The following is a 24,113-nucleotide window of genomic DNA, read 5'->3' as shown; positions in this document are numbered from 1 at the left end:
TTTTAAATCGTGAGATAACTTAAGAACAAAGAGCCAGCCTAGCATAGCTGTACGCCGGCTCCCTCGGCCAATGAAGCGAGATGTGCGCCACAACCCCAGAGTCGGCCACGACTGGACCTAATGATCAGGGGTCCCTTTACCCTTTAATGTGAACCCTAACATGATCAAACCTGGCTTGATCGTAGGAGCAAGGTTGCTTTAAGTGCTCTGAACATCCCATCAATACAATGCCACTGGATGCTATTTCTGTGTCAGTTTAAGGTCTGTTACAGCCATTGCTATAGAATCCGTCTGTAATACTAAAACTATTTCCCAGTTTGACCAACTGAGTTGATCTATTGAATGCGAGAGAGGGGATTCCCCCCTCCTTTTTTTTAACCTTGACAAAGTAGCTCCTTCCTATTCCCCCCTCCTTGTCCTGGGGGCAGGAAGTGACACACTAGCTAGTTGGCTGGCCAGGCAGGAGTGGTGGCTGCTTGCTCCAATGACAGTTCTGCGTGGCATCCTTAGAGCAAGGTGGTGAATAAACTCACCAGGATATCACTTCCCCGGACAAGGGAGGGAGAGAGGGGCAATAGGAAGGAGGCTTTTTGCAAAACAAAAACACAGCACAGGTTTCCCTTCAGAAATTTTCAACCAACCCATCCCTTCCCAAATTGGAAAAATAACCCTCTCTCCCCAAATTTCCCCCCTGTGAATGGGGCTGCAAAAGGGGGGAAGTCATTCTCTAACAGCCCTAACCCCTGCAGAAATCAGGATCACTGTTTGTAAGAATACAATTTGAAATTTATGGGTTGGTAAAATATGGTACAGTAGCTGAAAATCGATCTGTATTTTTCAAGGGTTTGTTTCGTTTTGTTTCAAAGAGGAAAGTTCCGCTCTGCTTTGGGGGTTTCGATGCGTAACAATATTATATGAACAGACCTGCTGCTTCTGCGTAGTGATGAGTTCATTCTGCTCCTGCAGTTTCTGGCCTAGTTCTTCTATCCTCTTCTTATAGAAGATGTTGCTTGCACTGCAGGTCTCACTACGTGCTTTGTACTTCTCAATTTGGGACGTAAGCTGAAGGTGTCAAATATGGAAGAATAAATTGATCTCAAATGAGACCTAAAATATTCCAATATTTCACTAATTTTTTAAAAAAATGTTTATTAGATTAGTTCCTATTTTCTTTCATTTAAAAGTTCCATCTCAAAGGACTAATAGCAAATGGAAATCCATAACTCTATGGAGCTCATTCTATTTTTATAAAACAACAGACAACCTCTACCTTCACACGAGGATGAATGGCTGAGGGGCTTTTTTGTCTTTAAATAGATGCTTAGATTATCTATCAATTCTTGCTGTTACAGTGGTACCTTGGTTTACATACGCTTCAGGTTACATATGCTTCAGGTTACAGACTCTGCTAACCCAGAAATAGTGCTTCAGGTTAAGAACTTTGCTTCAGGATGAGAACAGAAATCGTGCTCTGGCGGCGTGGCAGCAGCAGGAGGCCCCATTAGCTAAAGTGGTGCTTCAGGTTAAGAACAGTTTCAGGTTAAGTACGGACCTTCGGAACGAATTAAGTACTTAACCCAAGGTACCACTGTATTATTATTTTAGCAGTTGTTTGGGAAGTTTATCTCTTCCGTGGGCATATCCTAAGGGTGCACAGACACTTATAACAGACAGAAAAAGTCGTGTGCAGCTCTTGCTGATGCTATTTCAAAAAGAAAATGATATGAGGAGCTAGAAATAAATTCACCGAAGACCCACCTTGATACCTAGCATGTTTGTCAGCTGTCTCCTGAACCTTCCAGCAGACTGCATCTGAAAGTCATTGTGACATCCAAAACGCCTGTGAGGGGGGGGGGCATAAAGGGAGTATTTCTCCAGACATGCCTGGCTTTGTTGACTGGAAGTTCCAGAGATGGGGCAAAACATCCAATGCGGATTTGTTTCTGACATACCAGTATCCTCCTTGGGGATCACCATGGGGACAAAGCACATCACAGACCAGACAGATAAGTTCATTGACCTAGCAGGCTACACTCTTCGCAGCAGTGTAAAGCTCTCACGTAAGTGCTTTTTGCCGTTTTAATTTTGTTAGCTGCCCTCGTGCATTTCAATATAGGGTATAAATTAAGTAAGTAAATAAGCAAACAGCCACACACAGAAATGAAGACATAATGGCTGGAGAAAGAGGGGGGAAACCATGCAGAAGAAGCCTTTAAAAGAACAGGGAAAGAAATTACAAATTTCACTTGCATATAGTTGGCATAAAGAGAAGAGAGGGAACTGTGGGTAAAAATAACACAGATTCTGATCCAATACATCGCAGGCAGAGCCCTTTTTTCAAAAGTAAAAACCCAGCCTAATTGGTTTGTTGGGGAAGGGGGAACATGGGGAGGGAACAAATCCAGTTCCATTCTATTCCTCAAGCAACTGACTGGTGGGATTTTACCTTTTTACATGTGACTCCATGCAATGTTTGGCTAGGAAGATTATGCTGATCAGTGGCACAAAAAATAGCCATTAAGAATGGATGGAATTGGAAGAAAGTCTGATGGCATGGCTGATGGGAAATCGGACGCTGATTAATCACTACAAAGGTTTGTTCGGTTTGGTGTATGGAGTTATTAAACAATGGATTAGTACGTCTGCACTTGCTCAGGAATGAAGGGACTGGCGTTACCTTGTTTTCTTCACAAAGTGCAGTCCTGGAGGGGAGTCATCCCTCAATTCTGTCCTGGAGCCAAACCTGAGACAAAATGTATCTGGAAGAGTATAAATAGAGAAGGGGAGTAGGAGTGTAGGAGCCTGAGCAGGCCAAGCAACAAGGGTGAAGGAATTACTGGCTTTGTGAAAGTGTTACAAGGAGCGCCAAGCTAGACATGAGGCCTGTATGTGCCAAAACAAAAGGAACTTCCATGGGGAGCAACCGATGTTCCATTCTGTGTCTGACACAGAAGCATCCAACAATGGGATGTGCATTCTGAATGAGGTAAGGACTACATGCTGGAACATCTGTCCTCCCAAAGACAGCTTCTGCTAAGGCAAAGCAGTCTATTTTGTAGTGCCTGGAAAACATGTCAGCTGCAGCCCGGGTGAAGTGACTGTAACGTGCAACCGTGTTGGTAGATGATATGCCTTGTATAGGCAACACATGCCTTGATTCACTTTCTAGCGGTGGCACTGGGGGCGGGGGGAATCTCCTTACAGATGCAGGACAAAAAGACATCAACAGATTTTCATTTCGTCAGAAGGCAGTGGTGCCTTTAATACATGCCTTAGGTAGCCTGCGAACATTCAGTGTGTACCAGGTCTGCTCAGAGGGATGGGCTGGAGGACAAAGAGGGTGGAAGAAGCTCCTGAAACCTGTAGATGACATAATATGGATGTAATAAAGGTCTGGTAAGAATATTATTTTGTCCTTAGAGCCGAGTTGCCAGATCTTGGCAGAACTGATGACTGGTTTGACACCTGTCTGCAAAGAATAGTTGGTTTGAGGTCTAGATTGGTGTCTTGTTGTAGGAAGAGAAGGGAGTGTCTTGTTGCTAGTGGACCTCTGGTCACTTTTCTCCTACAGCATCTGGTGAAGGCTGGGCAAAAGCTAGGAGGGCCAGTCTGACAGAATATAGCTTGAGCCACGTGTGGAACTCAGGGATTTGGAAGAGTGAAAGAAGATGCTTCAAGAATCAGGAAGAGGTTAGGCCTGAGGCAAAGCACAGGTAACAAGGAGAAGAAAGAACTTGCTGTGTCCTGGGGAAAAGCTGAGAAAAGACCAGCAACAGACGGGGTGGGGGGTCACATGATTACATCCCTTCCTGGGTGAATATGACATCATAACTTCTGCTGGTGCCTCCAATACCAAAGCACAGAATCCAAAGTTATTTCTAACTGTGCTCTTCTCAAGGGCTAGGACAAGACCAGGTGCCACCCCCTAACCAGCTGGTTGTATTGCAAAAAGTCAACCTCTGTACTGAAGTTTTCAGTGCAAGGACGGAATGTGAAATGGCTTCAATGAGAATATTCAAATGAATTCTACAACACAACAGGAGTGAATTTTAACACCCATTCTGAACAGTTTGCCAGGTCCTTAGATAATGTCATGAGAGCAGATTGGCTTGGATCCTGAGGTAAGGGAGTTAAAGAAAGTTTTCTGTCCCCTTCTCCCCTGCAGCCCCTCTTCCCACATAGTTCGGGAGTGCCCTCCCTTCCTCCTGAGAGACTCTTGAGGGTCATAGATGGCAGAAGTGGGAAGGAGAGGAGAAACATTCTTTCCGCTAACTTCTTTAGGATGACTTATTTTAGGATCCAAGCCAATGTCTATTCCCCCACCCCTTTAATCACAAACAGTCTTGTTTACCATGCGTTTTTCACTGCCATGTTCTTCTTTAAGAGCTTGTAGTTTAGCCTTCCACTCAGTGTCCTACGTAAGACAGAATAAAGTTAATTGTATTAACGTACTCGTATTTCAGTTTATATGATGTGTGTATGTGTGTCTCCACCAGAAAAGCAGCAAACTGGAAGTTAAACTAACCCCTTTCCAGCCCTATGAGAAGCATGGGGAGTGTTCACGCAACACACTTACACACTGCAGCCGACACACTAACTTGTTGTGACACATTTTGGAAAGCTTTGATCTAATATGTACAGGGTAATAACACTCTTTCCCACAAACTAGAAACAAGGCAACTGGAATGGAATTTGCGTTAAATTACCTGTTTTTCTAAAGCCTGCACTGCTCCCTGCTGATCTACAGAACTCTGGTGTTTCTCTTCTGGAAATTCATAGCTATCTTTTAATGTGCCCAAATTAGATTTCAGGTGATTGTTAGACTTCTGGACTTCTAATAGATGCTAAGAGCAAGGGGGGGGGGGAGAGAGAGAGAGAAAATGATAAAAGGCTAAAATCCAAATATGTACTGTATTAGAGGATGGTAATTTGCAAACAACAGGCACACCAATCAGCAATTTTGCAGGCTGGGTGTATATGCTCTGCTTTCTTTTCCCTGAAGACATAACTTGTATGATTCCTTCTTTGAATGTTTAGGAATCCATCCACTACCATTTTTTGAACATTGATCCCAGTCCAACCCTGTAAATTCAATGGCCTCTTAGAAAAGCAGTAACAATGCAAAAGAGCTGTTTGGTAATGGCAGGGTAGAGAATAGAGGTAGCCCCTTGCTCTCCCTACATAACTGTGATGGATGGTATTGCTCTGTTAAGAAGGTTTTATGTTCACAGTCTGGCCAAGCTGCATGAGTCAGAGGAAACATGCACATGTTTGCATAAAAGAGACTCATGCAGCTAAGGATATGTATGGAAAACCTGGTTCCCATGCAAGTTTGGTCTTTGGTTGGATCACAGCAAGTGTTTAAATAACATAGCAACATTTTGGTCCTTGGGACTGAAATTAGATTTATGAATATACCAAGGCTTTTATAAAGCTCTGCTCTTAGAAAATCCTAAGCGTCTTTCCCCAGAAGCTCACGTCTTGAACTTTAAGCAAGTGATCAAGTCAAGACCCCTTGAAGGTGTGTGCAGGCCAGCTGAAACCCCTTCTCAATTACTTACATTTTCTAATTCTGTATTCTTCGCAGTTAGCTCTTTAAATTCCTTCATAAACATCTCTTTCATCTTCTCTAGTTCACTGGCCAGTTTGTCTTTTTCTTCTTCTTTCCATTTGTGAAACAACTGCCGAATCTCCTCCTCCTTGGATCTGTGTTCGTCATACTCCTGAAATTGCTTTAAAATGTTATTCTGAGAATTCTCTCATGGATACAACAAACTGAACAGTTCCAAGCAACACAAAGGTCCTAGGTTGATAAATTTTGAGTTTCATTCTTTTACTTTTTATGGTTGGCTTTACTTTATACATTTGTATCCTGCTTTTCTTCCATCAGGGAACTCAAGGCAGCGTGCACAGGGGTTCCTTCTTAGCTTCAACAAGGTGGCAGAATCACATGCCCTCTGTTTGCTCAGACTGAGAATCCAAGTGAGAATCAGCAGCTTTAAAAAGGTTACTGACTCCTGATAGTCTGTCTCTTCTAAAATATCTCTGACTCACAAGAGTTTCACTTAACACTGAAAAATAATGGATCTTTTTAGAAAACATGGCCAGCTTGCTAGTACAAGGCACTGGTTATTGTTGCTTCTATTTAAACTTCCTGAGCATCCTCCTTGTCCCATCACGGATGACCCAGACATTTGTCTTCTGCCTTGCTGCTTCCAATTTTAACAAACCCTCTTGCTTCTATCTTCATCCCAGTCCTAATTAATTCGTTTTGCCTCAGCTTGTACTCGGCTTTGAGATTTCTTGGCTTCTGACTGCTTTTGCTGCTTCATCTCTCTGGCTTATCACTTGCTGCACTTTGACTTTTGCTCTACCTGCAAGGGGCAGGGATCTCAAACCAGAGATCTAGCAGAGTGTCTCACTTTCTGGCCAACTGATTTGACAGAGCAGGGAGCAGTTGACTAGCTCTATTAGCTCTATGGTGGGCTGTAGCGCCACCCACTGCAGACGACCGATTGTGTTTTGCCTCAAGTGGTGAAATGGGATGTACCACCTCTGACCTCAGGATTCCAGAATTTACAGCTGTTAGTTTTGAGGGAAGGCAGGCAAGGACCCACAGCCTAGGTTGGGCTTGCTAGCTCGGGAAGGAGGTGGGTGATTCCTCAAGCTGGAGTAGGCTCAGATGAGTGTCACATGCCTCATCAAGCCCAGAAGGTATAACAGGAAAGCCCATCCTGGCCAGGCCTGGGTCCTGGCCAGATTCTGGTACTACATACTACAGAGTATGCCCTACCTTAGACAACTTGACCATGTGAGCGTGTTGCTCAGCTTCTAACTGAGACCTGGTGAGCTGTAACTGCTCCTTCAGCTTGTTGATCTCCTCCTGTAATTGACCCGTCTGCACTTTTTGCTTCTGATCTATTAAAAGAAATACATATTTGGTGATAACATGGTTTTTTCCACTTATTATTTTGGGCAACACAGCTCTTCCTACACAGGCACTTCAGGAATGCATTTCCAAATTCCACTCTGCAAACAGCAATGCCAGGTGTATTCTGCCTCAGAGCAGTATCAGCCAAAGGCGACAAGAAGGAGCTCTGTGAGCTACTTTGAGAGTCTAAGTTCTACTGAAATGTTTTGTTCAAAACATTCCCAAAACATTGGCCTGGTGGAGTGGATAGAGATCCTGGGTTCTGAGCAAGATCTAGACCCACTAAGGAAGTGCTGACCTGGGTCTTGGGTCAAGATTCCTTGACAGTGATAAATAAATAAATAAATAAATAAATAAATTCTCAGTTTATTTTAGTAGTTCCATCAAGTTGCCCAATTAGTCATGACCAAATTTTACTGATGTCAGTGAAACAGCTAACTAAAATCCCATTGCTTTCAGTGGGAGTTACTTATGATTAACTATAGCTGGATTGAAGCTATATCTCAAAATCACTGTTGTTCTTTGAGTGGCACTGCTGTTTCTTGTTTGCTTTTTCACCTAGGGGAAAAAAATGAATTACACTGCCCATTCTGAGATTTCCTCTCCTGCTTCATAACTCACCAGAGTGTGGTTCCTTTGCGTGGCGACGTTGCAAATGACTGTGCAGGAAGGAATAGTTCATAAAAGCTTTGTCACAAAATTGACACTGTAAAATAAATGTAGTTTTGTTTAAACAACAACAGAAATCCACCTATACAACTACGGTAAGAAATTAGGTCTGTATATTTCAGTGCTAGTCCAGGGCCCATTCTCAACGTAGGTTTGTATTCTTGAGAAAATATGTAAAGCACTTAAATGGACTTAGCAGTAACAGACAAAACACACAAATCAATCATCAAATACCTCTGTTATTTTACTCATTTCTCAATACATAGTTTCAAAGGTGACAAAGTACCTGGTCCAAAAATACACAAGCTACTGGAAGCACTAATGGTGCTAATGCTGCATTTGCCAACTAGACATGTTTTATATTAAGAGGTGCATTTTATGTTAAGATCCCTGCATGTGGGATACCTAAGGGGAGACGTTCCACCCGGCAAATTGGCACTCTGCATGAAAAATCATTGGAGAGACTATCAAGAACAGCAGTAATGTCCTGTTCAGGATGTGGGGGTGGAGAAGCATAAATCAAAACCCATACCTTCTTGTGTTGAACAACAGCACTATCACATGTGCAGTCCTGGCTGCTAGATGAGGGACAGGCACAAAGCTCTAACTGGATCGTGAATGGGTTTGATCCTGCTATCAGTTATGCATATGCTAGCATCACCAGTCTCTGGGCCTTATACTCCAGCAACTAGGCACAAGATTACAGCTTTGGAGAAGAATTAAGTACCTTTATCCATTTGTTTATTGCTTTTATCTCTCACCTTTTTCTTCAGTTAGCTCAAGGAGGGGCACATTAGTTCTGCCTCTCCACATTTAATCCCCACAAAAACCCTATGAGGTAGGCTAGGCTGAAAAGCAGGGACTGGCCCAAGGCCACACAATGAACTTCATGGCTGAGTGAGGATTCGAACTCAGGTCTCCTAAGTCCTAGTTCAACACTCTATCCAACACTCTGGCCTGAACCTAACAGTTGCACCGGTAAATACATGTTTAGGATGTGCCTGTTTCTGGACTAAACCATCATATTATTCCAGTGTTATAGGAAAGGCACCAGTAAGAATATTTGGATCAGAGTGCCAATGTGTAAACAACTAACTACTTACAATAGATCATTCTTGCAACCTGATCTTATGCATCCTATGGTAGGCAGGTTTCTCCCCCCCCCATTAACCCCCCCCCCAAATATCACCTTTTCAAAAACCGTGCCAGCGATGGAGAAAAACAGTGTCACTACTATCGCTACTAGAATGTGAAACAAAATCCCAAAGCTAGGACATCTAATAAAGGTAAAAGGTAAAGGACCCCTAGACGGTTAAGTCCAGTGAAAGGTGACTATGGGGTTGCAGAGCTCATCTCGCTTTCAGGCCAGGGGAGCCAGCATTTGTCCACAGACAGCTTTCCGGGTCATGTGGCAAGCATGACTAACCCACTTCTGGCACAACGGAACACCGTGACGGAAACCAGAGCACACAGAAAGGCCGTTTACCTTCCCGCTGCAGTGGTACCTATTTATCTACTTGCACTGGTGTGCTTTCGAACTGCTAGGTTGGCAGGAGCTGGGACAGAGCAACGGGAGCTCACCCCGTTGCGGGGATTCGAACCACCAAACATTTGATCAGCAAGCCCAAGAGGCTCAGTGGTTTAGACCACAGCGTCACCCACGTCCAACATCTAGTAAAGGACATCTAGGACTTCTGCTACTTAGGGGCAGGTGAACATAACACCAGAGCAGATTTTGCTGGTACAAAAGGGAGATTATTTTGCTTCTGATTTGTAGACACATGCTCTCAAAATCCGTTGCTCTTTTAATGCGCTTCAAACTTGCACATCATCTTCAACGACATGCTACTATACATTTAGGAGGATCAGCTCATATGATGTGAAATGTGTGTAATGGCTCAGTGGATTCAGAATCAGATTCTTGTTGCTGAATTCCCAATCCCCATCAACTATTTAAAATCCTGCAACTGATAGCTGCTATGTGATTAAATATAAATTCCTTGAAAGAGCTCCTAAGGGCATAAATAATTAAGTTACATTTTTGTTGGATAAATGCAAGAACATGCAAAGCTTGGATAGTCAAGGACTGAGTGCCAGGGAAATGCCAGCAAGCCACAGATATCTTCTGCTGAAACATATCAGGAATTAATGTATTAAATCAGCTGTGAAATATCTTTATCCAAGCAAACACTCATGTTGAAATGTTGCCAATTCCATGTAGCGGTTGCATGCTTTACCCTTCATTCAATTACTTTAGCTCATGGTACATTAGTGTTTTATGCATATTGGGGATAGGTCTTGCATGGAGCTACTGAATGGACCTTATTCATAAATAAACATCGATTATATGTAACTGCAAGGCTGTCCCACACAGTGAAAAGGGATATTGTTTGGAGCTGGGCTCCTTAAAGCAACTTCATTTCGACATTAGCCCCATTCACTTCTTGTCCTATTCTCAATGGATACAGTGAAAACTACCAACACAAGTCGTGTAAAGTGACATCATTTAACGTTTATGGCTCAAAATGATGTGAAACTGAAAAAGTTACTGCACTGTTTGGGAGCCTTAAAGAAGACGCAGGGCACCTCTTCCAACTCTTGATTCTACGTTCACAATTTTTATGGATACTTTATAACCGGAGCTCTCAGATGTACCACAACATACCGAACCTATGCTAATACAGAGTCCTAAAACATGATTATCCTGAGTTCTGAAAATCTAAAAAAGACATAGCAGTAATGCCACTTTTAGGCTAGTCTTATTGTTATTCACCAAGGATTGTCTAGGGAGCAGAACTCTATTAGCCCTCTGTATTTAGTTTAACACGGGAGTCTGTGTAACCCATCTAAGGTAATGATAATCAATTGTTGGGGTTCAGAATAACATTGTTGGCATCCATCTGTCTCAGAAGACAATGGAAGAGTGCACCTTCGGGGATTGAGTTTAACTGGTGGAGCACCTGATACACAATGTGGCACCTGTAGCAACAAAATCAGACTTTCATGTAATAGAAGTCCCCCTGCAATAAAACATGTCTCTCCTGTATCATTCTTCCATTGTCTCCTGAGATATATGGATGCCGTACGTTGTCTGGGCAGCCCAGGACCTTCATATACAATGCCCAGGCTTGCACCGCTGAGAAGTCATTTCAGTGCTGCAAATGATTCTTCTCTAGCAATCACTCATAGCAAAGTAAGGTTGGAAACCCAGCCAGGTGGGCGGGCTATAAATATTATTACTATAATTATTATTATGGATACACTACCAAGATCTAAGATAGATTTAGATTTTGCAATTGAAGGTAATCAAAGACAGCTTTGTTGCTGAGATCTGCGATAAGCCTAGATCTTGTGATCTCAGATAAATCTAGCCGTTTGGTGCTTTTCGTTTTTCCTACCTGATCTTTGAAAAACTTAAGTTTGCAATTTTGATTTAAATCTAGCATTTTTGCACTTTTCGTTTTTCCTAGCTGTTTTTTAAAAAAAACTTAAGTTTGCAAATTTGGGGTGGGGTGTGCGTGCAATTTTGGTGTGTGTGTGTGTGTGTGTAAGCAGTTTAGCCTTGCCTAAGGACCGAGAACTCCCAGAAGTGCAAGCTGGATTTCTAAGGGGCAGAGGGACCAGAGACCAATTTGCAAACATGTGCTAGATTATGGAGAAAGCTAGAGAGTTCCAGAAAAACATCTACTTCTGCTTCAATGACTACGCAAAAGCCTTTGACTGTGTCAACCAAAGCAAACTATGGCAAGTTCTTAAAGAAATGGGAGTGCCTGATCACCTCATCTGTCTCCTGAGAAATCTCTATGTGGGACAAGAAGCTACAGTTAGAACTGGATATGGAACAACTAATTGATTCAAAATTGGGAAAGGAGTAAGACAAGGCTGTATATTGTCTCCCTGCTTATTTAACTTATATGCAGAATTCATCATGAGAAAGGCTGGACTGGATGAATCCCAAACCGGAATTAAGATTGCTGGAAGAAATATCAACAACCTCAGATATGCAGATGACACAACTTTGATGGCAGAAAGTGAGGAGGAATTAAAGAACCTTTTATTGAGGGTGAAAGAGGAGAGCGCAAAATATGGGCTGAAGCTGAACATAAAAAAAAAACTAAGATCATGGCCACTGGTTCCATCACCTCCTGGCAAATAGAAGGGGAAGAAATGGAGGCAGTGAGAGATTTTACTTTCTTGGGCTCCATGATCACTGCAGATGGTGACAGCAGTCATGAAATTAAAAGACGCCTGCTTCTTGGGAGAAAAGAAATGACAAACCTAGACAGCATCTTAAAAAGCAGAGACATCACCTTGCCGAGAAAGGTCCATATAGTTAAACCTATGGTTTTCCCAGTAATGATGTATGGAAGTGAGACCTGGACCACAAAGAAGGCTGATTGCCGAAGAATTGATGCTTTTGAATTATGGTGCTGGAGGAGACTCTTCAGAGTCCCATGGACTGCAAGAAGATCAAACCTATCCATTCCTAAGGAAATCAGCCCTGAGTGCTCACTGGAAGGACAGATCCTGAAGCTGAGGCTCCAATACTTTGGCCGCCTCATGAGAAGAGAAGACTCCCTGGAAAAGACCCTGATGTTGGGAAAGATGGAGGGCACAAGGAGAAGGGGACGACAGAGGACGAGATGGTTGGACAGTGTTTTCGAAGCTACCAACATGAGTTTGACCAAACTGCGGGAGACAGGAGTGCCTGGCGTGCTCTGGTCCATGGGGTCACGAAGGGTCGGACACGACTAAACAACAACAAGAAGAAGCTGGGCTACCTTCCCAAGTTGATGAACCCTCACTTCCCTCTACGGCACGTGCAGAAGCTGCCTTCTTGACCGTTAGACCCACTACTGGTCTCATCTGCTCAATCCTCCGGAGCCTCTCTTTGCATGCAGGGGAAGGATGAGATGGTTGGACAAGCGACTAACATGAGTTTGACCAAACTGCAGGAGGCAGTGGAAGACAGGAGTGCCTGGTGTGCTCTGGTCCATGGGGTCACGAAGAGTCGGACACGACTAAGCAACAAAAGGGCCCAGGGCGGGGTGGCCACTGGCCCTGGGGCACCTTGCCAGTAGCCCAGTGGCGTAGCGTGGGGGGTGCAGGGGGGCCGGCCGCACTGGGTGCAACATCTGGGGGTTAGGGTTAGGGGGCGCAAATCCATGGGTTAGGGGGTGCAAATCCACGGGTTAGGGGGTGCAAATTACTTGCTGACAACCCACGCTACGCCACTGCAGTAGCCAAGTGCAGATAAACTGGTGCACCCTCCCCTCCTGCCCCCCACACCCACCCATGCGCCCACCTGGTGGCAGGCGGCGCCCGCCTGGAGCATCATCTGCTGGGTGCCGATGATCTTCTTCCGCCTCTTGCACTCCTCCCGGAGCAGCCGGGCCTCCTGGGCTCCCCGGGCCACGTCCTTGGCCAGCAGGTCCCGGTGGGCGTCGGCGGCCCTGAGCAGCTCCTGGGTGGCGCGGAGCTGGGCGCCCAGGTAGTCCTGGCAGTGCAGCAGGTACTCGAGGCTCAGCTGCGCCAGGCGGAGGAGCCGCAGCAGCAGCGCGTCGGCGGGCGCCTGGCACCGCGGGCAGCGCTCCCGGCCGGCGTCGCAGAAGGCCACGTGCGCCAGGTGCTCCTGCAGCGCCGCCACGTCCACCTCGGCCGCCACCCGCTCCACGTCCACGGCGCTCAGGCGCCGCCAGTCCGGGGGATCCAGCCGCGGGCGGAACTGGAAGGCGGGGACGGACGGGGCCGGGGAAGCCATGCTCGAGAACAGCAGCGCGCTAGGGCTGAGGGGGGAGGAGGAGGCCCGTTAGTCGGCAGTGGGGCCCGGCCGCCCTCCCCCGGGGGTCGCCTCGCATCCCCCGGCCGGCCCCGCGTGAGGGGAAGGCGGGAAGGAGCCTCCTGCGCGGCCCGGCGGATCTAGGCCCAGCGGCCGCCTGGCGCTTCTGGCGGCGCGTCGCGCGCGTTGCTATGGGAACGGGGCCTGGTCGACCACGGCCCGCCCAGGCTCCTTCGAGGAGAGGTGAGGCGGCCGCGAGCCCTCGAGTGAGGATGGAGGGGGAAGGGGCGTCCAGGGTCATCTAGTCCACCCCCCGCACACAACATACACCACACATACACACACCCAAGCAAGCCCCCCCCGGGAAGTTCTCTCGCCCCCTGTCCAGTTCGAAACCGGACCCTGCAAACATGCTGCAAGCTAGGAGGTAACTAGCCGGCCGGATTCTCCCTCCTTTTATATACTGTACAGTGAGTATATATTTCATTTTTATTGCATTTTCTGTTTTAAAATTTAAAGTACTCATTTTTACATCCTTAAAATATCGATGACTCCCCTTCTCTTTCCATGGATCATTTTACATATCTTATATCCTTGCATATTTTACAAAAAAACAGTGCTTTTTTTTTCTAAAATAAATAAATAAATGTTTAGGGGTACTCTCACTGTGACTCAAGAAAATCACCATTTTATAGTTCAAATCGGGAAAAATAAATGCAGTAAATGGACAAAAGTACAAGGATTCACAAAATGTTTAGGGGCATGCGGGTACCCCTGCACTGACCAAAACTATACCAATCTGTTTTCCATTATTACATCCATCAAAACTTACTTACACTGTTGAATTTATCTTAACGCTGCCAGCGTTTTCAGCTGTACAGAATAATTTCCTATATATTTAATAAAAGTTTTCCAATCTTCTCTAAACGTATTATTGATTATTATCTCCCTCCTGGCTCTACACAGCCTGCAAAATAGGTGTGCCCTTTTAAAATGTGACTCTTTTTTTGGGGGGGGGGGTGTTACTGGGTGGTTGTTTTTATTTTGATTATATATATTGTGGTTTTTATGTTGATCTTTTCTGTGAACCGCCCCAAGACCTCTGGGTATAGGGTGGTATATAAATTCAATTAATAATAATAATCTATTGAGTTTAGTTAGATTTACTTCTAAATAGACATAGAGAGGATTGCACTGTTAAGTCCCCTGTCGTCGTCCCCCGTCCCCCAGTGAATTTTAGCACCCTGAGGAGTCAAGTGTGGGTTTCCTGCACGGCACTACGCTTGCCTTCAATTACAATCTCACTAATTAATGGGGAAGGGATTTTAATCTGCAGATTTATATGCAAGTTAATTAAGCTACCAGTTATACAGATTAAAGCTGGCAGTCTTAATCAATGCAGACATAACTTTAAGATGCACAGATCGATTACACAGCTTCCCAGTGTGGGAAATACAGTTGCAAAACTAAGCAAATTGCTTAGGAATTCATATTGAAGACATTGGGATTTGTTTCTAATGCGGGCTAAAATTCAAATGCTGCACGCCTGTGCAAACCTTTATTCCTTGCAACTGGGAGGTGAGATGTTTAGCTAGGCTGAAAAAGAAATGTGTTCCTGGAATTGGGCGTGTTAAGTGCATTTTAATTTTTGCAACAAACTTCTGGCCACCTTCAAAAGACGACAGCAGCGGGGCAGAGGAAAGGAGAGCCAGGCCTCCAGGGCCTAAGTGAAGAAGTTCCATCTCCCTTTTCCCTGCTTGGCCTGCCCCTTGGCTGTTCCTCATAAGGTTTGGTTTCCAGACCCTAGATCATCTTGGTCACCCTTCTCTGCACACATTCCATCTTGTCAACATCCTTCTTAAATTGTGATGCCCAGAGCTGGACACATTATTCCAGGTGTGGTCTCTGACCAAGGCAGAATAGAGCAGGTTTATTGCTTCCCTTGATCTGGACACTATACTTCTGTTGATGCAGCCTAGCATAGCATTAGCCTTTTTTTGCTACTTAATATGTTGACTCATATTAAGCTTGTGGTCTGCTAAGACTCTTAGATGCTTTTCATATGGACTACTGGCAAAAGGATCTAGAGTTCCATGTGTATCAGCTGGAGCAACACTGGACCCAAAGGCTGCAATTCTATGCACAGTTCTGAGTGCTTTCTTTCCCATTAACTTCAGTGTGCCTAACACAGGTCTCCCCAGGCACTGTTGAACTACAGCTCGCATCATCCCAGGGCATTTGCCTCACTGGCAGGGGCTGATGGAGGTTGGTTGGAGTCCAAAAATGTCCAGAAGGGTTGCAGGTTCGCCATCCTGGAAATTGCAGTCAAAAGGAGAGACCGGTAGTGGGTATGTTTGCCAACTGTGGAAGTTTAAAAACATCCCCTAACACAACTCTGCATTTTGGATGATTCCCAAGTTGCTTGTGGTTGCAGGTGTGTATGGAATAAAACCATCTATGGTCCTAGGAGGCTGCCTTGTGCAAAGGCAAACCATCTGGCTCACCCCAGTCTACTGACAGCAGCTTTCTAGAGTTTCAGACAGGGATCTTTAGCATCAATACCTGGAGATGCTGGGACTGAATTTGGGACCCTCTGCGGGCAGATAGAGTGGCCCATTCCATTAAATGCCAGTGACTGCTATACTGATTATTTTTCAAAACTCAGCGAGAAGGGACAGGATTATCCCTCCACTACATTAGTGATAAGAAGTTAAAAATGCTAGTGGCAAGAATTAGGTTTATTTGTTGTCTGTATAAGCTCATAGAAAGCCTAGAGGTAGAGTTTTGTTTTGTTTTGTTTTGCTAGTTTACATAGTTAGACTACAGGAATTATTTTTTTTTTTTAAGTGGCATGTATACTAATGTAACATCATGGAAAGTTACTGTATACATTATTTTGGTACTACTGTTTTTTTAAAAAAACAAAACTAATCTAAATAATCCAACTTTTTTGTTTCTTTAGGTAAATAGAGAATATTGGCTATAGTATTGCAACATCACATAAATGCAATGTCACAAAAAAATGATGAGGCTGTGTTCAGCCAAAAGCAGCCATTCATAAGTTAGTACTGTACACCAATGCCTGTAATACACATCCTATATTTATTAGAATAATTTTAGTGGCCTCTAGTGGGTGTTTGTGGCATTTTATATTTCTTACATTTAAAGCACCTAAACTCATGGAGGACATTTCTTGTTGCCAGGTCACTATCAGCCTACCAGGTTACTTCTCCTTTTTAAGTGCTTACCTCCAGGGAGTTGGTAAAGAGGTGACTGAGAGGAGATATGATAGCCATTGTCAAATATCTTAAGGGATGTCAGTCATATGGAAGATGGAGCAAACTCATTTTCTCCTGCTCCGGAGGATAGGACCCGAACCAGTGGCTTCCAGGTACAAGAAAGGAGTTTCCAAATCAGGGATCAGCAAACATTTTCAGCAGGGGGCCGGTCCACTGTCCCTCAGACCTTGTGGGGGGCCGGACTATATTTTGAAAAAAATTAATGAATGAATTCCTATGCGCCACAAATAACCCAGAGATGCATTTTAAATAAAAGGACACATTCTACTCATGTAAAAACATGCTGATTCCCGGACTGTCTGCGGGCTGGATTTAGAAGGCGATTGGGCCGCATCCGGCCCCTGGGCCTTAGTTTGCCTACTAATGTTCCAAATCAACATCAGCAGGGGTGACTACTTGAATAAAATATGGGGCGGGGGAGGCCAGGAAAACCCCACCCCACATAATCGATCACAAGACATGACACACACACACACACACACACACACACACACACACACTATTTGAATGGCAATGCCCATCAACGTGGGGGTGGGGGTGGGCAAATATTTTATTGTGGGGGAGTTGGCTCCTATGAACATCAGGAAGAACCTTTTGACTGTGGAACAAACTCCCATGAGAGGTCATGGACTCAGAGGTGAACTTTGGGTTCTCAAACTTCAGCAGCACCCTGTGTGATGCTAAATTCAGACACACACGCGCGCGCATGCGCGCCTCTTGCACTCAGTTCTACATAATTGTTGCGGCTCCCCCTGTGACACCGGCACCCGGTGCAGCCAAATGCCCTAAAACCGTCTCTGACGGGCTCTCCTTCACTGGAGGCTTTTAAGCAGAGGTTGGCTGACTCCCTGACATGCATGACCCAGCAGAGATTCCAGTATTGCAGAGGGTTGGACTAGATGACCCTTGGGGTACCTTCCAACTCTACAATTCTAGGATTCTATGTCCTGGGGGGGGGAGCAATCGGTGTAACTCGAAAGCTCACATTTGCCTCTTCAGCGGAACTTCGGAAACCAATTCTGTCTTTTTAAAAGAGTCATCCGAAACGAGACCAATCGCGAAGTTGGCAACAGATAAACTCGGCGCTGAAAGTGAGGGCACGAAGTGAGGGCGGCAGCGGGCTTCGGTTCCCTTTAACGCGCATGCTCAAGCCAGCCGGGGGCGGGGACTTTTGACAGTTCGCCTCTCCTGCCCTCCACGTTCCCCTTTGCGAGGGGGCGGGGCAGGCGCCAGCGCGGCCAATCGGCGGCTCCCACGACCCACCCCGTGGAACCTGGCTCGGAATGTTGAGAGTTCCAGAGTTCCGAAGTGAACTTCTCGGCGGGTCGGGCGGCGCACGTGGGGACGGAGCGGCTCCGCAGGCATGGTGTCCCCCCGGGCTTACTCGAGCAGGCTGGGCTCGGCGCTGCCCTTGCTTCTGGTCCTGTGGGACCTGCACTACCAGGGTGAGGAGGAAGCGCTCGCTGCTGCGGGACTGGGGTGGGCAAGCCCGGGCGTTTGCTTAACCGGGAAGTAGGGCGATTAATTACCAAGAGGAAAGTTAAGCGGGTTGTTTTATTTTTCAGGGGTGGGGAAACAGTGGCAGTATATGAGGTGCTGCAGTTTAGGGCGTTTCGACTTTCCCCACTTCCAAATCGGGTGCTAAAAAGGTGGTCACAGCGCTTGCGAATCCAAAAGGTGTTTTGGCTAAATTAGTATGATTCAGTTGTGCTTGGTAAGTAGAAAGTGGGTGTAAAATAGCACTGGAACCATAGAATTGTACAGCTGAAAGGTACCCTAAGGATCATCTAGTCCAACTTATTGCAAAATGCAGCTGTCCCATATCTTGATGGAACTCGCAAACTTGGGGTTATCAGCACCACCCTCGACTAGTCGAGCTATCCAGGTATGCTCAGAAATGACTGCCAAGTACTTGCAGTTGTATTGTATGTTGTTATTATTATTATTAATGTAAAATTAAAACTACTTGGTTTTCTGAAAGCAGTTTACCTGCTTTAACATAGACTTACCAAGCTAAATATTGCCCAGCCACAAAAATAATAGCAGATTTGAAGTCCTCACACCCAAAAACGTGTTTTGAAGACCTCTCACTGAAGAAATTGGCAAAAATTAAGTTTCACCCCCTAAAATGACAGCAAAGCTGGCCTCCTTGGGGTGAGAGGGGGTGGATATGTCGGCGAAATTCCACTTAATAGTGAACGGCAAAATGTGAGCTGGCTTTTTGGGCCACTACAGAGTCTAGCGTGAGTTAACGTGTGGAATATGGACCTGCTCTTCTGCTGGCCGGGGCCCAATGGCAGCCCTAGCAGGGCTCAGGAAGGGGCTTGGGTGATGTAGCATAGCAAATATGTGTGAGGGATCCTATTGTGTGTTGTCCGTAAGGGGAGGGACTCAAGTTTTGCCAATAGTAATCATGACTCTTTGCCAATTGTTGGAGAGAAGAGAGGTGCAATGGGAGTCCTGTCTGTGTCTATTCAAAGATGATAAAGTATCCTCTAGCATTTTTCAGTCCAGAAATATCTTATTTCAGTTATATTCAGTGAGTCTTGTTCCCTAGCAACTGTTTAGGATTTCAGTTTAAGAATATGGTTTGGGAAATGTCCAGCTAAAATCTTGCTTATTTTCCGGCATTGCTCAAATCTCACTCAGAGTGACACTGGGCAAGCTACACCTCCTTCAGGCTCAGCTGTTCCAACTGTAAAGTGGAGAGGACATTGTCATCCTGCCTTAAGTTACAGAACTGTTCTAATGATGTAATAATGTGTGTGAGGCACTTTGAGCATGTAGGAAGATATAATTATTTATATAAATTCTGATGACGATATTGTATTAACACAGCATTTCCTGTTAGTAAAAAGCTGTTGTTGGTGGGTTGTCCTGAGTTCCTTGGATATTATTATTATTAATTAAATCTGTATACTGCCCTTCATCCAAGGTCACAGGGCGATTCACAACATAAAAATACAAAATGAGAGCAGGAAATACATAATGAAACAAAAGCACAGCAAAACCAATAACCCTCTTTCCACAAACACATGTACAAGGTCATGAATGTTATTCAGCCAGAGATGGTTGAAGTGGAATGTATTTGCCTGGTGCCTAAAGGTGTATAATGAAGGCACCAGGCAAGTCTCCCTGCGGAGAGCATTCCACAAACGGGGAGCCACCACAGAAAAGGCCCATTCTCATGTTACCACCCTCCGGACCACTCATGGAGGAGGCACACAAAGAAGAGCCTCAGAAGTTGATCTCGGGCTCAGGGTAGGTTCATATGCATTTAATTTGTGAACCAGGCAATTGCAAATACTGTGTAAACAAAAATCTCCACAATCACAACAACCACAATAGTGTTTCGAAGTTCATCCTTTCTGTGCTTCCTTTATCCTCACATGGGTGGCTGTGACTGGGGGTCTGTGGCTATCAAGGCAGTACACATTATAGATCTGTGCACTTGGTGGTCAGCATACATAGGTCAACATAGTATCATACATATGTATAATAATAATAATAATAATAATAATAATAATAATAATAATAATTTTTATTTATACCCCGCCCTCCCCAGCCAAGGCCGGGCTCAGAGCGGCTTACAAGCAATAATAAAAACAAGTTGAATGATTACAACTTAAAAACATAATTAAAATACAACATTAAAATATTGAAATATTGAACAGTATGATACTATTACAGTGGTACCTCAGGTTACATACGCTTCAGGTTACAGACTCCGCTAACCCAGAAATAGTACCTCGGGTTAAGAACTTTGCTTCAGGATGAGAACAGAAATTGTGCTACGGCGGCAGTAGGAGGCCCCATTAGCTAAAGTGGTGCTTCAGGTTAAGAACAGTTTCAGGTTAAGAACGGACCTCTGGAACGAATTAAGTTCTTAACCCGAGGTACCACTGTATAATGCAATCTATTAATTGGCTGTGGGGCATAGCCTGAAGACACATGAGGTCACCACCTTGCTGAAGCTAAGCAGGTCTTGTCCATGCCACCTGAGAACCAGTTCTGGTCAGTGCCTAGTTGGGTGACCACCTGAGAGCAACATACGGTACATGCTACCTTGGGTTCCATGTCAGAAGAAAGATTCCATGTCAGGAAATAAATAATCCTAATATTTTGAGTTTGCAGGGGCACATATGAAGATCACGTGTCTTGTGATAGGAATAGAATTGTGTCTCGTGCTATTGCTGTGCTTTTTGGCAACCATAAGCACATTTAACTGTAAATAAGCTCTGATGAACCCCGTGTGACACTTCCAAATAGATATGTTGAGGAGCAAAGGTAGATCAACACTATATATTTTTAAAAAATTAAGTTTAAAACACACTCGTCACATATTTAAAGCCACACGGCTTCCGGGAAATGTAGTTTGTTAAGTGTGGTGGGAATTGTGTATCTCTCTGTGTGGGAAACTACAGTTCCCAGATTTCTTTGAAGGAAGCCCTGCGCTTTGGATGTGCTTTAAAAGTATTGTGTGCATCTGCTTCAAGGTATAATGCCCCATCCCTATGCATTTAGAATAATCACATGGCACAGCCCTGCTGGAGTGTACCACTTCAGACTGTAGATGGGAGGAGTTTCCTGCTATAATGTTTTTTGGCATAGAAAACTACTTGCATTGGAAAACTTGCACATCGAGGAGAGAATTGTGTTTCGACTCTCCTCCCTCCCCCCCCCCGCCCCGGTCTTAGCTTTGTAACTACAGGGAACTTCTCTGAGACCTATAGGCTAGGTAGCAGGTAAGCCTGTAAGCGCCCTTAGCATCTAAAGTGGGACAGTCTCAGCAGTACATGGTTATTCCAAATGAATAAATTGACTTTATATTTAGTGGTTGTATGTGGAAAACTGCAATCTTGGAGTTTTGTACTTTGTCTTTGAGGGACACACTTGCATGCATTTATATATGATTTCCAGCTATATAAATACTGGCTCTGGTTTCGTAAGATAAAGTTGAACTCTTTATAGCTCACTCATCTCAAGTAATAAGAGTCTTGTACAGCCTCCATAGACACTCACGTAACTTTGCTTTCAGTTTTTCTCTTAATAACACCCAGATAACCGTGCTTCATATTTTTTGAGGGCATGCATGAGGTAAGAAGAGATTGCGCAGATATAATGTAATTTGGCCTCCAGAGTTTTTATTGTCCGTGATGATGCGTGAAATGGGGAAGGAAATCATCATATTGGCTGTCAGAGCTCAGTGAGTCTGTTGAACATTTAGAGGGAAAAGTTATTTGTACTTGAAAATGGCAACTTTGCTTTGGAAATCGGTGTAAGACCAAAAAAGGAAGGGGAATTTTAAAAAAACCCCATATTCCTTAGTTCCTTCCTTTTCTTTCTAAATGCAACTAGCTAGAAAGTACACAGAAGTGTATTTGTTTGCGTTGGTGACCCCATTGAAAGCACAAAATGCGCTTGAGGGCAGCAAACTGAATTAACTTTATAAATCTTATGACTATTACGTATTTAATGATCTGAGGGAATGAACTCATTTTAACTTTGAGAAAATGAAACAGAAATTGCATCATGGCTTGATAGAGTATGCAGATTTTTATTCTGTTTTATTCATATTCACGTATGATAACGTTGTGGCGTCAGCTTGGAGGGAGTAGGGAAGCAAATAAAATAGTAAAACAATTCAATTTCTTTTTTAACGATATTAATTTTTTCTTCTTCATTCAGGTGCAGAATGTGGGATAAACGCAGAAGTCGAAAAACAACTTGAAATGGGAAAGAAGCTGCTGGCGGCTGGGCAGCTGGCAGATGCTTTGTCTCACTTCCACGCTGCCATAGGTGTGTGTCGAAAAGCAGTTGCATTTCATGTGATAGCGTTTGACTTTTGCCAAATTTTTGTTCTCCTCTCTTTTACCCACAAGTTCACTGTTCATCTACAAAAACCTTTTCCTCGGTGTACCATCCCTCTTGCTGATACCTAGTGTTTTGAAAAGTAAGCAGCACACTGCCTCCTGTATTGCTCCTTTTGTTCAGGATCACTGGTCGATGTTCTCTAGTATGTTATGCCTGCTATTCTTTTAATTCCTGGTGAGCTGCGTATTCAGCTAAGTCTGCAGTACGGAGTCTTTTCCCCCTCAACTACAGCTGAAACAAAGACTGTATACCAGGCATGTCCAGAGTCTGTTTCCGGGGCCTAATCCGGCCCGCTGGTCGGTTTAATCCAGCCCTTGAGGCAGTCTATCTCCTGGAGTAAAATCCTAAAAAAAGTCAACAACTTTGGTCGGCCCTCACACATGTTCACTTCATCAAATCTGGCCCTCTTTGAAAAACAGTTCGGGCACCCCTGCAATACCCACATCTTTATTTGACCATTCCCTTCACCTTGCTGCTCTTGCTGTCCTTGTCTTACCATTTTTCTTCTCCTGCTTTTGTCTCGCTCCCTGTCAAAACTGTGATTGTGAGCTCCATGAGGCAGGGACCTAGGTTTTTTGGGGGGGGGCATGTGCATTGATGGTAGTTTCAAGTAACAGTAAGCCCCACTGAAATCAACAAGACTTGCTCGCAACATGTGATTGTAGTTGGGGTCAGGGTACACGTGTCATACTTTGCAAATGCAGCTCCAATTTGATGTAACAATCCCCGTTTGACCTACCGTGGTTTATCAGTCCAGGAATGAGCTGTGTACCTGCTGCATTCTTCCTCCTTAATTCAAGGTCCTAGTTTCTGCAAAGTTAGATCTGACCCTAGTTTTGTATCCTGGTTTGAGGGAGAAGAAGAGTTTGGATTTGATATGCCGCCTTTCACTCCCTTTTAAGGAGTCTCAAAGTGGCTAACATTCTCCTTTCCCTTCCTCCCCCACAACAAACACTCTGTGAGGTGAGTGGGGTTGAGAGACTTCAGAGAAGTGTGACTGGCCCAAGGTCACCCAGCAGCTGCATGTGGAGGAGCAGAGACTTGAACCCAGTTCACCAGATTACGAGTCTACCGCTTTTAACTACTGCATCACACTGGCTTAAGGAGCCCTTAAGCCAAACCTCACCGGCTCAGAAATCAGGGAACCCATGGTCAAACAAGGCATGTGAGGGGAGGAAGGTGCATGTCGGCACATGGCTTGCTTCTAGGCTGGTAAACAATGGTTCATTGGACTGCGGTCATGCGGTCTGAAGCAGGCCTTTGCCTTAGTAGTGGTGACTTTTGAATTTTCTGTCAATTAAATGGGCATGCTTGGTGGTAAAGTTGTGCTTAGTGCATTCTTTAGGCTTGGTTAGTCATGGCAGATAGAAAAATGCAGCGTGCAACGGCAGTCTATATTGTAAATTGTACAGGACTTATCCAAATCTCCCGGATGTCTGTGGGCTCTGGGTGTTCAGAGTGTGATTCAGGCCTGCTTAGGGAAATCCAGGGGCTTAACACACTGACCCACAGGCTGACATGGGCCCAAACCCGATATGGGACCTTCATCCACATATAAAGC

General features: G+C 44.7%; 2 protein-coding genes and 1 long non-coding RNA gene across 11 annotated transcripts in view; 2 read left to right on the top strand and 1 right to left on the bottom strand.

Annotated features, from left to right (window-relative positions):
• The window catches only part of DZIP1 (DAZ interacting zinc finger protein 1), a 32,741-nt gene extending 19,292 nt beyond the window's left edge, over nucleotides 1-13,449 (bottom strand). Inside the window, exons 1-8 of one of the 4 annotated variants that reach the window (XM_083610614.1) lie at nucleotides 12,906-13,448; nucleotides 7,553-7,637; nucleotides 6,794-6,918; nucleotides 5,562-5,723; nucleotides 4,707-4,844; nucleotides 4,352-4,414; nucleotides 1,759-1,812; nucleotides 925-1,062 (exon numbers count right to left, since the gene is read on the bottom strand). In XM_083610614.1, the coding sequence (XP_083466740.1) occupies nucleotides 925-1,062; nucleotides 1,759-1,812; nucleotides 4,352-4,414; nucleotides 4,707-4,844; nucleotides 5,562-5,723; nucleotides 6,794-6,918; nucleotides 7,553-7,637; nucleotides 12,906-13,361 (1,221 nt within the window). In that variant the 5' untranslated portion in view covers nucleotides 13,362-13,448. Of the gene's footprint in view, nucleotides 1-924; nucleotides 1,063-1,758; nucleotides 1,813-4,351; nucleotides 4,415-4,706; nucleotides 4,845-5,561; nucleotides 5,724-6,793; nucleotides 6,919-7,552; nucleotides 7,638-12,905 lie in introns of all 4 variants that reach the window. The other 3 variants (XM_083610616.1, XM_083610615.1, XM_083610617.1) reach the window with 3 other exon arrangements.
• On the top strand, nucleotides 1,820-4,447 carry LOC310761288. Of its 2 annotated transcripts, none has more exons than XR_014547329.1 (2): nucleotides 1,820-2,594; nucleotides 3,572-4,447. It is a non-coding gene; the product is annotated as an uncharacterized lncRNA (long non-coding RNA). The 2 variants fall into 2 exon arrangements; XR_014547330.1 differs by lacking the exon at nucleotides 1,820-2,594 and adding an exon at nucleotides 2,678-3,089.
• A 128-nt stretch (nucleotides 13,450-13,577) lies between the features above and the next one.
• The window catches only part of DNAJC3 (DnaJ heat shock protein family (Hsp40) member C3), a 49,835-nt gene continuing 39,299 nt past the window's right edge, over nucleotides 13,578-24,113 (top strand). The window contains exons 1-3 of one of the 5 annotated variants that reach the window (XM_083610773.1): nucleotides 13,578-13,664; nucleotides 13,772-13,806; nucleotides 22,367-22,477. In XM_083610773.1, the coding sequence (XP_083466899.1) occupies nucleotides 22,411-22,477 (67 nt within the window). In that variant the 5' untranslated portion in view covers nucleotides 13,578-13,664; nucleotides 13,772-13,806; nucleotides 22,367-22,410. Of the gene's footprint in view, nucleotides 13,665-13,729; nucleotides 13,850-17,891; nucleotides 18,124-22,366; nucleotides 22,478-24,113 lie in introns of those variants that run through there. The other 4 variants (XM_083610772.1, XM_083610771.1, XM_083610770.1 and 1 more) reach the window with 4 other exon arrangements.

Source organism: Podarcis filfolensis, assembly GCF_964270895.1.
Source record: "Podarcis filfolensis genome assembly, chromosome: 4".
NCBI classification, from domain to species: domain Eukaryota; kingdom Metazoa; phylum Chordata; class Lepidosauria; order Squamata; family Lacertidae; genus Podarcis; species Podarcis filfolensis.
This window is presented reverse-complemented; position numbering and strand designations above follow the sequence as displayed.